The sequence below is a fragment of the Chiloscyllium punctatum genome, chromosome 12 (assembly GCF_047496795.1).
Source record: "Chiloscyllium punctatum isolate Juve2018m chromosome 12, sChiPun1.3, whole genome shotgun sequence".
Taxonomy (NCBI): domain Eukaryota; kingdom Metazoa; phylum Chordata; class Chondrichthyes; order Orectolobiformes; family Hemiscylliidae; genus Chiloscyllium; species Chiloscyllium punctatum.
Genome location: NC_092750.1, coordinates 20,752,201 through 20,765,608, shown reverse-complemented (window position 1 = coordinate 20,765,608; position 13,408 = coordinate 20,752,201). Strand labels below are relative to the sequence as shown.

At 43.1% G+C, this 13,408-nt stretch overlaps 1 protein-coding gene across 2 annotated transcripts in view; it reads left to right on the top strand.

The window, feature by feature from the left end:
- LOC140483666 (interleukin-17 receptor E-like) overlaps positions 1 to 13,128 on the top strand; it is a 68,957-nt gene extending 55,829 nt beyond the window's left edge. For both annotated transcript variants that reach the window (XM_072582025.1, XM_072582024.1), the window contains 7 exons: positions 2,471 to 2,518; positions 4,273 to 4,318; positions 5,282 to 5,430; positions 7,796 to 7,861; positions 8,774 to 8,825; positions 9,049 to 9,156; positions 10,018 to 13,128. In XM_072582025.1, the coding sequence (XP_072438126.1) occupies positions 2,471 to 2,518; positions 4,273 to 4,318; positions 5,282 to 5,430; positions 7,796 to 7,861; positions 8,774 to 8,825; positions 9,049 to 9,156; positions 10,018 to 10,667 (1,119 nt within the window). In that variant the 3' untranslated portion in view covers positions 10,668 to 13,128. The remainder of the gene's footprint in view (positions 1 to 2,470; positions 2,519 to 4,272; positions 4,319 to 5,281; positions 5,431 to 7,795; positions 7,862 to 8,773; positions 8,826 to 9,048; positions 9,157 to 10,017) is intronic.
- Positions 13,129 to 13,408: the final 280 nt, after the last annotated feature.

Genomic DNA, 13,408 nt, shown 5'->3' with positions numbered 1-13,408 from the left:
TCCAAAGCAGGAATAGGTTCTATGGGGCTCTGACCAAGCTATAATACCTGTGCTTCATACTTTATGAAGCCCCTGTTTTTTTTCTAAATTCACTCATGCCTGTTCCTGGTTGACCTTGAGATGGTGATGGTGAATTGTCTTTTGAACTACCATAGTCATATGCTGTAGACACACCCACAATGCCCTTGGGGAGGGAATTCCAGGATTTTGACCCAGCAACAATAAAGGAACGATGAAACATTTGAAGGTTTGGAGGGGAACATGCAGGCGGTGGTGTTCCCGTGGATGTACTGACCATGTCCTTCTAGATGGAAGGGGCAATGGACTTGGAAGGTGCTGTCTAAGGATCTTTGGTGAATTTCTGCAGTGCATCGTGCAGATAGTAGCAGCAGTGTGCACTGAGCATTGGTGGTGGAGGGATGTGGTTGTTGATGTGATGCCAATCAAGCGGGTTGCTTTGTTATGAATGGTGTCAGGATTCTTGAGTGTTATTGGGGCTGTATTCTCCCAGGCAAGTGCAGATTATTCAGTGACACTCCTGACTTGTGCCTTGTAGATGATAGGCTGAAGGGAGCCAGGAGATAAAATACTTGCTCCAGTATTCTTCAGCTGAGTAAGCTCTCAGTTTGTATGGCTGGTCCAGTTCAGTGTATGGAATAAGCTGCCTGAGGAAGTGGTGGAGGCTGGTACAATTACATCATTTAAAAGGCATCTGGATGGGTATATGAATAGGAAGGATTTGGAGGGATATGGGCTGGGTGCTGGCAGGTGGGACTGGATTGGGTTGGGTTACCTGGTCGGCATGGACGAGTTGGACAGAAGGGTCTGTTTCCATGTTGTACATGTCTATGACTCTGAAGTCAATAGTAATTCCTAGGATGTTGATATTGTCACAGTCCCACTTCCCCACACCAGTCTTCACTGAAGAGCCCTGACAATGATCAAGGCTCTATATGGAGCCGCAGTGGGAAAATGTTTGGGAAGCACTGTGTATTGGGGAGAACTGAACAGGCCTGGACACTTCTCTCCAGCAAAGAGAATACTGGGGTCACTGGATGGAGGTTTGCTTTTGATATTGAAAGGAGTCGATAGGGTAAACACAGAGAAAATGGGTTCACTTCTTGGGAAGTTGCCAATGAATCAAATCCAGGAATACAGGAGAAACTTTGGATGCTACAGAGTATATAGAAAATCTTCACAGGCCAGCTCCTTCTGCCAGCTAGGGGTTATAGAGTCCTAGAGATGTACAGCATGGAAACACAACCTTCGGTCCAACTTGTCCATGTAAACCAGATATCCTAAATTAATCCAGTCCCATTGCCAGCATTTGGATCATATCCCTCTAAGCTCTTTCTAATCATTTCCCCATCCAGATCCCTATTAAATGTTGTGATTGTACCAGCCTCCATCAGTTCCTCTGGCAGTTCATTCCATACAGGAAATCAGCCCATTAAGTGTGGCTCAGTGGCTTAGTGGTTAGATTAGATTAGATTAGATTAGATTACTTACAGTGTGGAAACAGGCCCTTCGGCCCAGCAAGTCCACACCGCCCCGCCGAAGCGTAACCCACCCATACCCCTACATCTACATCTACATCTACCCCTTACCTAACACTAGGGGCAATTTAGCATGGCCAATTCACCTGACCTGCACATCTTTGGACTGTGGGAGGAAACCGGAGCACCCGGAGGAAACCCATGCAGACACTGGGAGAACGTGCAAACTCCACACAGTCAGTCGCCTGAGGTGGGAATTGAACCCGGGTCTCTGGCGCTGTGAGGCAGCAGTGCTAACCACTGTGCCACCGTGCCGCCCACTAGCACTGTTGCCCCACAGCATCAGAGACCCAGGTTCGATTCCCACCTTGGGCGATGGCACCTTCTCCCCGTGGACTGACCAATGTCCTATCCAGCCACACTACTGACCTCCCAACTCCTTTACTCATTGCTTTGACCAATGAAGGCAAATATACCAAATGCCTTTTTCACTATCTTCTCCACCCGGGACTTCACTTTCAAAGAACTATGAACCTGTACTCCAAGGTTCTTGAATTTGCCAGAGCAAGGAAAAAGTGACAGAGAAAAGTATTTGTTGTATTTTGACCATTTGGTCAGAGCTGAAAAGTGTCAGGGGTAAAGTGGAGGGCAACAGACAGGTCGATCTAATTGAAGTTGAATGATGGTTGTCACAGAGTGCCTGTAGGTGAGATACAGCCAATTTGAGAGATGGCATAGACAGTCAAACATGACATACTGTAACAAACCCACTAATGGTTTTGTATATGTGTGCGTAATGTATAACAGAATAAACAGGCTTAGTTTGGTGTTGACCTTCCACGTGTTGCACACTGTTGTAGATTTTCCTGAAAATGCAGACTAAGATAGCAGATCTCCGAGAATTCCTTGTTGGAGTAGCTTATAAACAGAAGGATCTAGTATTCACTGATGCTTTATTTTCCTCTACTCTGCAGGTCTACGTGTTTGAGAGCGTTGACAGACATTCACAGATGTGCTTTAAGGTAATTGATAGTCTCATTTAGATTAGATTACTTACAGTGTGGAAACAGGCCCTTCGGCCCAACAAGTCCACACCGCCCCGCCGAAGCGCAACCCACCCATACCCCTACATTTACCCCTTACCTAACACTACGGGCAATTTAGCATGGCCAATTCACCTGACCTGCACATCTTTGGACTGTGGGAGGAAACCGGAGCACCCGGAGGAAACCCACGCAGACACGGGGAGAACGTGCAAACTCCACACAGTCAGTCGCCTGAGGCGGGAATTGAACCCGGATCTCTGGCGCTGTGAGGCAGCAGTGCTAACCACTGTGCCACCGTGCCGCCCATTTACAGCACTTCCTGTTTCATCGTGAAACCTCCAACTCACCACTACATCTCCTGATCCCTGCGCTTTCTCCAATTTGGCATGTTATTTATCTCGTGTTCTGTGCTGCATGAGCATAAATTTCCTCTGATTAAACACAACAAAGATGGATGCTATAGTTGTGGTCCCATCACAAATTCGGCTACCCCATTCTACTCCCTCCATTTCTCTTCCTACGAGGTCTTTGAGGCTGGTCAGAAACTCTGTGGTCAATTTGACCCAGAGACGAACCTGAGAATGTTGAAGTTCCGTGGAATTTGGATGTTTTCTAGCTGGAAACACGGAGCTGGCACGCTGGTTTAGCAAGAGCTGGAAAATGCCAATAATACATTTAACTCTTTATGGGAGTTACCAGAATAAAGAAACCTTGTCACCATTGGAGATGGCTTGGCGAGATCTCACATCAGGACTGAGCGAAAGTCTGGTTTAAGGGCCGTCTGGGTCTTGGTTTCCTGGCACCAGCCCCCACACTGGTCATTTTGTGGGAGAGTTTCTGGAAAGGTATCTTCCTGTACACAATGGATAAGTGACCTGGTTTGTTCAGAGCCAGTTGAGGCCAATTAAAGAAGGCTTGCTACAATTTACTGGCGGGGGCCAATTTAGCTGGCATCAGTGGTGAAGGGGTGTAGCGGGCAGTGATCCAGGCTAGCCAAGAGGCTTTACCCGCCTGGCTGCCCATCAGAAATGTACCATCACAATGGAGGCTTGGCTGCACGGAACAGTTTGGAAGTTTTTAAAACTTCCAACAATTGGAGAGAAGGTGCTTCTGTTTTTAACCACCTTCTCCCTTAGATTCGCCTACCATTGTGAACTGCTGCTCCCTGGGCAGTCCCCAATTAGCCTCCAGTTTCTGAAAGCCTGAATCTGCTGTCCTTCGTTATGATGAGCCTGACCTCTGACTATGAATTGACAGCTCTGGGTGGGTGGGGGAGGGGGAAATATCTCAGTGTGACCATTTCCCTCACAGGGTGGGGCCTGAAGTTAGGAATCAACAGCCTGCTGGGAAAACCCTGCTGCAGGTCGTGAGGTTAACCAGTACTGCAGACAGCACCCATGAAACACAGTAGATGCCAAACTCCCCATAGGCATACATTTGCTTACAACGAGGAAGTAAAAGCCCATTAAGGTTTTGAGAGATTTTCCTGATACTGAATTTACCTGAAACAGATAGAAGGGTTGATAAAGAGGACAAAACTGGCACGATTATGTGGAGTTATGTTCCACTAATGGCTACTAAGATAGCTATCTGCAGCAAGTTGTTTCTGGCCCCATGAATTTAGCTTGTAATCTGAGGTTATCTATGGAAATGACTCACGAGTATAGAAAGTGTGCTAGTTATAACAGCATTTTTGACATGTTGCCAATAACATCTTTTTGTGTTTGCAGTTTAAATATAAAAACAGCAGTCACATTGAGTGCCGAAACAGACGAGGTATGTTAGATCAATAAACAATGTTTCTGACGGCAGGGTTCACTGCTTCTAAAACGAGTGTTGTACCTCAGTGCTTAGGGGGGATCAAAGGCATGTGCTTTGGTAATCGGGAGGAGAATGGGAATAAATACAACAAATTTCCCAGGAATGTCTGCCTCCGATGTAGAATTTGAGCACAAAACCCCCTGAGACTGATACCCAGGGCAGTACTGAGGGAGTGCTGAACTGTCAGAGGTGCTGTTTTTTTAGATCAGGTATGAAACCAAGTTTCCATTTGTCTCCTCAGATAACAAAGTTTATATGTCACTGTTTTGAAGAAAAGCAGGGGAGTTATCCCCAGGAACTTGTGCAATGCCTGTCCATTATTCAACATCACGTGATGACGTTGCTGTCTCTGGGAACTTGCTTTGTGCAAATTGACTCCATGTTTCCAACAGTTACAGCAGTGACTGCATTTTAAATGTAGACCTGGTTGTGAAAAGTCACTATGTCAATGCAAGCCTGACTTCCCCTTCAGTCTTGCTCTCAATCTGGGTGATATGGCAAGAGGTGATCTTAGCCTGGGTCAGGTGGCAAGAGAAATTCTTGTTCAGTGCAAGATTCCGGAGGCAAAATTTCTCCGGATTACTGACTTGGCCATTTTAGTTTTGTTTCTCTCCATTCCAGGCAAACTGAAGCAATCTTCATTTTGGGAATGATGTTGCTCGGGTGAAGAAGGGGGACTGTTAGGTTGGGGGCTAGCACGGAGAGGGTGATCAGTTACACTAATGCCACAAAAGAAGAGCAGCAATAAATTGGATTGATGTTGTGTTTTTGATTATCTAATGCAGTTGAACTCCTTTGGTGAATTAACACAAATCTGTAATTTGATGAAGTTGGGACTGTATTGTTTTTTCAATACTCTTCATTACTGACCGCATCTAAATTTGTTAACTAACATCCTGAAGGCTACCTCATTTTCAGATGCTGACTGGAATGTGACGATGGTGACAGAATCAAACCAACTCTTACTGTCCTTTGCTTCACGCATCCCAGCATCCTTCAGTGCTGTGCTATGCAAGACGGAAGAGGATGAATGCAAAAATCAAACACTAATCCACAACGTGACCCAGGTTAGAACTGTGTGCGATATCTCAACTTTACAAGCTGTGGATTATACCTATTAGAGCCCTGTTAGCTAATACAACATAATTTGTTTGTTTTTAAGCTGCGGTTATAAATGTAGATGACTGGACTGACTTTCAGGAGAAACTGTATTTCCCTGCAGACAGCTCAGAGACCATTAATATCTTCTTGTAGCTTGTGAACCCAAGACAATTGACAGCGAGAATCTTCTAGATCATCTGATCTGTCCAATGTGTTGTGTATCACAATACATACGGTCCTATCTTCTCCAAAATTGTGGGACAATTTGAGGGGACAAAATTTTAACAATTCTTCTTTGACTCTTTAAGGCAACCAAAGCTGGTTCACGGGATTAGTTATTATGGTAGTTAGTATCTACAGGTCATACAAGGGAACAACCACCTCAGACAAAAATTCTTACACAAACATGAAGAATCATTGTGCACGCAATTAGTCGCAGCTTGTTCCAGAGCTCTCATACTTACTGGGAAAAGGGTCATCTCCTGATATCCAGCCAAGATCTGGTCTTCCACAGATATGGGACAAATTGTTTACTCTTGATCATCCTCTAAGCCTTGATCTAATCAGCTTTATTTCCTGCTTATCTCTAAAGGGTTGAGTTGAACTCTCTGTCCAGCCTGGTGACTTGGGGTTGTCTTGTGATGATCCTTTGCATTATCTTTACTAATATATAAAACATTATTATAACTGAGGCCTGACCAACACTATACACAAGTGTAAAATATTCTAACTGAGGCAAGATACAGGTCGATTGTGTGTTTCATTAATGTGAATTCACTTTAACTTGATTGACAAGTTGGGGACACTGTTCCTAAAGAGTGTATTGATTATAATGTGGATCCGGCCCGATTAGTTTAAAGGGTGCTGCTATTATGCAATTTTCTTATAACACAGGGTGGCATGAGAACGAACTACCATGTTACAGCAGAACTGGCTGTGTAGTATGCTTCAAATTTGTCGTCAGTTGTTTTGAAAGTACAAGTCAACACTCTCTTTGATATTGCTGTCTCGAGATTTCATTGCACAGATACCATTTAAAGATCTATGTACGAGAATGTCCTGATCTCTTTCTTTTTTTCTAATATTTCCTGAAAATGTGTGTATTCACCCCTAGCAGTCACAGCATGAACAGAATTGTTGATGTATTGATTTTCCCCTGCTGGTGTTGGATCAAGTACAGATTTGGTGATAAAATGATGTATACTTTATCACATAAATGTTCCCTGACTCCAACCTTAGATAGGTTTCTACTCCATTAATGTGATTGTTCTGTTTCATGTTTTCTGCCCATTGCATTATGGTTGCCAGCTCTGATTCATTATGAAAGGGGTTGAAGGTTAACACAGTTATTTAATCAAGTCTTTTTTAGCGGACAGGCAGCAGGAGCCCCATTCTCTGTTGACCTGTTTTTAACTTGTTTCTATTTAGATTAGACAAGGCCCAACAAGTCCACACCGACCCTCCGAAGAGCAATCCACCCTGTCCCATTTCCCTCTGACTAATGTACCTAAGATTATGGGCAGTTTAGCATGGCCAATTCACCTGACCTGCACATCTTTGGACTGTGGGAGGAAACCGGAGCACCCGGAGGAAACCCATGCAGACACTGGGAGAATGTGCAAACTCCACACAGACCTTCTCCCAAGGCTGGAATCGAACCTGAGACCCTGGTGCCGTGAGGCAGCAGTGCTAACCACTGAGCCACCGTGCCGCCCTAATTTACTTGTGTAAGGTTTTAAAAAGAGCAAACTTTAGACAAAAATTCTATTTCTAGAGAGAGGGAGTTTTTTTTTAAATGGCAGCATTGTGATAAACCTCTCTTTAGTTAGACCACCTATAGAGTACAATGTTCAGGTCTGGGTACCATAGCCGCTTTTAAAAAAGAGCCACTGTAGACAATGCAGAGAAGATTTTATAAGGATGATTCCAAGAATAAATGGTTATGCACTTCAGGGAAGGATTGACAGACTGGGTCTACTCACTCTATTGAGAAATGAAAGCTGAAGAGTGACCCAAAAGAAAGGTGGAAAATAGTGAAAGGTTTTGCAAGACAGTGTTTTCTATTGAGGAGAGGACCATTAAGGATTATCAGTAAAAGATGATCCTCCAAGAAATCCAACAGGGAATTTAGAAGAAATAATATCCAAAGAGTGGTAGGAATGTAGAGTACGTGTTCACAGTATATGAGAGAGATGGTTATGATCACGGATTTAGCTTAGGAAAGATGGAAAGAGATTTGAGTGGACCATAAACGTTGGCAGGGATTGCTTGGGCCAGATGGCCGGTTTGTGCTGTATGTCCTGTGTAATCTCAATGAATGTTTCTTCTCAGACTGAGTTCAGCACCCAGAAGCTCCTTATGGTCTTGTCTGTAGAAAGTCACAAATTCTGTGTGAGGGTAAGTAACTCATTGATTATCTTCAAGGAGGGGGAGATTTCTCAATATTTTTATTGTAAATATCAGCTTGAGTGTGGAAAATTCCTGTAGATGTTTGTAATTGGCCTGTTCAGATATGTTATGATACACCTCCGGAGCAAGTGGGACTTGAACTCATGCCTCCTGACCTGCAGGTAGGGAAGCGACCACTGCACCACAGGAGCCCTGTAAAGTCTGTATTCTGCTCTTGAACAGTGGCTTGAATAGTGACAAAGCTTTTCACTGTGCCTCGGTACACGTGACAATCAATTCAATTCAATTCAACTTGTGAATAAGGTAAACATGAAAAGTTTCTCTATTTCACTTTCATCAACGCCTTTCCCACTATCCCAGGAGAGAGAAGCAAACAGCTTAAAAAATCTTAGTAAAGAGACGTTCATAATGCATGAACTTGACTCAACAGAGTCAATAAATTGTCCTTGCAGAAGCCGTGGTGAAATCCTGAATAAGACTAGATTAGATTACTTACAGTGTGGAAACAGGCCCTTCAGCCCAACAAGTCCACACCGACCCTCCGAAGAGCAACCCACCCAGATACATTTCCCTTTGACTAGTTCACCATGCTGAATTGGAGTACAATTTTGGATATTTAAGGATCCTCCATGAACTTCAAAAACTAAAAATAATGGCAAGAGATGGGAGTGAGATCAGAAGAAAGTTGTTCATTAGCTTAGTCGAATAAGAAGCAGATTAGAGAAGTTGGTCAACATCTTTTTAATGTCGGCCAGGTGAAAGTGGGTACTGCAGATGCTGGAGATTAGAGTCAAGTTTAGAGTAGTCTGGAAAAGCACAGCAGGTCAGGCAGCATCTGAGAAGCAGGAGAATCGACGTTTCATGCAAAAGTCCTTCATCTTTTTAATGTCCCCCTCCTAGGTGTGGCGTTCTGATGTGGTCTTCTCTGGGAAGCAGTTGCTTTGTCCACAGTGTAAGTACAGTGGTTTATTTCATCACATTTTAAAAGCATTGTAATGGACATTTGACATGTTCTGAGCATCTTTTATATTCTGCCTTCGAGTTCCTGTAAATGTAAACAGTGCATATTTGACTTTCTGGAAGGATTAATATTCCAGTTACATGCAGTCTATTAGATGTTCTGTTCCCACTTGTTTTCTGAAATGTCCGCTTTGTTTTTGCTTGTTGTTTTACAGACTCGCGTAATCAGCTCGGGCTGGGGCTCTTGAGTACCTTGGTATTGTTAGCTGTTATGCCAATGCTTGTTTATATGGTCTGGAAGTTTGCAACTAAAGTTGTATCAGGTAACATAAAAATATAACAACGGTCATGCAGCACAGTGGGAGGACATTAGGCCCATCATGTCAATGCTGGTTCATTAAAAGAATGATTCAAATCACTCCAATTCGCCTCTTTCCCATGGCACTGCTAAGTTCTCATTTTCAAGTCTGAATCTAAATTTTTTTTTTGGAAGTTGTTACTGTATCTGCGTCTACCATCCTTTTCAATGAGTGCATTCCAAAACACTGTAACTTTCTGTGTAAGGAAAAAGCAAAATCCTCATTTAGGATGGGGTTGTTTGATGTCATAACACATTAAATTGTTTTGCTGTCAATTCTATTGATGCCACAGACAAGAAGTCTCATTGATGTCACTTCTGTGCACTAGAACATTACCATACAAAAGCTTTCAGTGTAGAGTGATATACTGTCAGCAATCCCCAACCATCTTACATAATTGACATAAATTTCTCACCTTTGATTCCTGCCCATTCTTGTATCCTTCTGCAATAGTGGTTGTAACTGCGCAGCAAAACTCCTCTCACATCCATGCAAGCCATTGGCTGTTTCTGGGAAAAGAAGGGGAATTAAATATTGTGCTCCTCTAAGGAACATCAGCTACAATTAAAATCCAGCAGCCATCGCTGGAATCAGTGTATGTTGACAAGAACCAAAATTCATCTGAGTGCTGATTGTTTTACTGTCTGTCGGCATTTGATATCAAATCTCTCACATGAAACGTAACTATAAGAAAACAAAGTTCAGAATGAAAGCAGATGCCTGGGGAGCCATTATTGAACATCACTCATTTCCAGGCACGATAGTCATATTTTTTATAATGGATGAATATGATGCTAAATCCCCTCTGTTCTTTTATCTTTTCAGCCCCACTTTGGAGTAGAACTGTCCTGATGATGTACTCCCCAGATTCTGAAGACCAGAAGAAGCTGATCTGTGCTTTTGCAGATGTTCTGAAGACTGAATTGCACTGTAACATCATCCTGGATCTATGGGATACTGGCAGGGTAGCGGAGATTGGTATCGTCTCTTGGCTTTATAGCAAAAGGGAACTTGTGGAACGTGAGGGAGGAAAGATAATAATCATTTGGTCAAAAAAAAACCAAAAAATGTACGACCAATGGAGTATGCTGGACTCAGGAAGCAAAATGAACCACAATGACTTACATGACCTTTTCAATACCTCGATGGCTTGTGTTTACAATGACATTTTGCAAAACAGGGGGATTAAAGATTATAGTATTATTTATTTTGATGGACTGTGCAACAAAGAGAACATTCCTGCAATATTTACCAAGATCCCCAAGTACCGAATGCTGAAGGATTTCTCTAGTCTGGTGCACGCCCTGCAATCTGCTCCCAAATTTCCATGCGGCCTGGAGTTGGGCGCGAAGTTTCTGGTGCATAAAATCCTGCGGTCTGAAAAAATGCAGACGCTGCGAAATCAGATAGAGCAGTTCACAAAGTTACAGAGACATGGCCTCCTCTGCTGTGAGGAGAGTGACTGCTCCGACTGAGTTTGGATAGGGCCTGACCTGTTTTAAAAGGTCTCAGCGGTAACAAGTGAGAGCAGGATGATAGAGCCCTTTGGTTAATTGGGAGAATTGGGCCTGCTTCATTTTTCTTTTTGGTCTGAACCTTCTGCTTCTGGAATGCGGCAGTAATGAATGACACGCTGCAGACAGAACAGGAATAAGTGCATTGGAAGCAAACTACCACAAGCAGTGTAAATGTGCTGTTTTGAGAAGGATTAAATTCAGAAAGAAGACACTGGAGTCTATTAAGAATTTAACCCAAGGAACTGGTGTTTCGAATGTAAAGGTGCTCAGTCATGTGTCAATGTAATAATTGTGATCTGTGAATAGTTTTCACGTGAATTATTGTTTGAAGTCAGCTTCACAATGTGAGGTTAATATATTTGGGGGGAAAAGATGTAATCCTTCTGTTCTGGATGGAAGAGGGAGATGGAGAGGAGTAACTGGTATGAGTGTTTGTGGACATACTGGATTTCCTAAGCCTCCTGAGGAAGTAGAGACATTGTTGTGCTTTCCTGACCGTCGTGTCGATGTGAGTGGACCAGGACAGATCGGTGATCATCCTTTCCAGAAACGTGACATTCTTGAGCATCTCCACCTCAACTCCACTGATGCAGGCACCTCCTGAAGTCAATTGCTAACTCCATCCTTTTGCTGATGTTGATGGAGGGGTTCTGAGGAAGGGTCACTGGATCTGAAACGCTAATTCTGATTTCTCCCCATAGCTTCTGCCAGACCTGCTGAGTTTTTCCGGCAATTTCTGTTGTTGCTGTCTTTACACCATGGTGCTAAGCACCACTTATTTCAAAGCACTTGTTCCAATGTCCTGACCTCAGGTCAAAATTCTGAAGTACTGCAGATATTTTTAATTTCAATATATGTTTCTTAAGAGATCTGATATAGCTTGTGGATGTAAATTTGATTGGCTGACTGGTGCGAGAAGGATGAACAGAACGTCTTGACGATTCATTCAAAGGAGACTTCAATTAACAGCCCTTCAAATAGACTGGATCTAAGATTTGGTATGTCTGCAAAGGTAACATAGGGCTGAGAGCAAGCTACTACTGAAGATTATGTCTCAACTCGGAGTCACATTGTGAGTTTTTCTCTTTTGAAGAATAAATACGGACAGGGCTTAAAAAGCCAGCTGTACTTAGGTGTGCTGGTGGTACTGAACATTCTCATGTGTACCAGCCTGGATTCAAGGCATTAGTATTTTGTGAAGGCCACAGTTGAAAAACTGTCACCCATTTGTTGCAGTTAAAGGAGGAACCTGTCCCTCACTCAGAGGTGGAAACAAGACAAGGGAAACAGGTGGAGAAAAAGACCACCACCCCCCACCCCACCCCCAAGAATGCCTATGTTCAAATTCCATTCTAGGCCTTGATAGTGAAGAAAGGTGCACAATGTAGCCAATCCCATTGAGTAATGTGACTTGCCAATCCTTCCAGTATGTGTTGATGGCAGGTTAGAAGAGCAGGAGAAATTCCTGTGGCCATATTGTGAGAAATTTGGAGCCTCAACTGTCACGATCCATAGCTTGAGATTGCAAGACACTGTGGCAATGTGCAATTTTTATATGCGGCTCTGACTCAGAGTGAATCCAAAACTTAATCCTGAAGCTTTTCTCACACACAGTTAGTAGATTGGAGATTCAGTTGGCAATCACTGTCAGGGTATCAGTGAACAAAGAGGATTGGGCAAACTGGTAATCCTGGAGAATTTTTAAGAACAAGAGGGAATATCATCGAAACTTACCTGCATTTGCCCTGCCTATCCCAAGTAAGGTGTTTCCCCAGGATGGGGAACCAAGACCTAAGGGATGAGAACCTTTTTTTTAAAACTCAGAGGGTTGTGAATCTTTGGAATTATCAACCACAGAAGGCTATGGCAGTTCACTCTTTGAGTAGGTTTAAGGTAGAGATTGATTACCAGTGATGTACAGCTTTATAGGAATGAAGTGAGTAAAAGACATAGAACACTTCAATCAGCCATGATCTTATTGAGTGGCAGTGCAGGTTTAATGGGCTGAATGACCTTGGGAGCAGTTCCAGAATACAATCTTGTGAAGAGACAAAGAGGAAATTCAAAGTCTTACCATTCTCCTTATGTCACACCACTGTTTGATTCTGTTCCTCTTGTTTTAATAGCCAGACCTCTCGCCATCACCACGTCATCTTCCTGACATTTTATTTTGTGGCTTTTTGAGTGAATAATGTTAGAATGCCAAACACAAACATGATGTGGGGGAGTCAGTGTTGGACTGGGGTGGACAAAGTTAAAAATCACACAACGCCAGGTTATGGTTCGACAGGATTATTTGGAAGCACTAGCTTTAGGAGCACCGCTCCTTCATCAGGTGCTTGTGAAGCAGGACCATAAGACACAGAATTTATAACAAAAGATTATAGTGTTCTGCAAATAAAAGGAGACATGTAACAAACCTCGATTGTTGTTAAGTCTTTCATCTTTTAGCACAGGTTACAAGTTTTGGTTCATTAGTATGTAAATCCCAGAACTTCTTTTAAGTCGCACTTTCTAACAAAAGGTGACATCTCAGCTCAGACAGTGCATTAAAGGTGTGAGGTCAGAGTCTGTCTGCATCCCAGTCTTGAGTCAGACTGGAATTTGGATTAACTGGCACCCATTTACTGCCTGCTAAGGAATCAAAGGAGCCATTTGGATCCATTGGACGGTATAAATGAAGGAATTTTGGATCATGC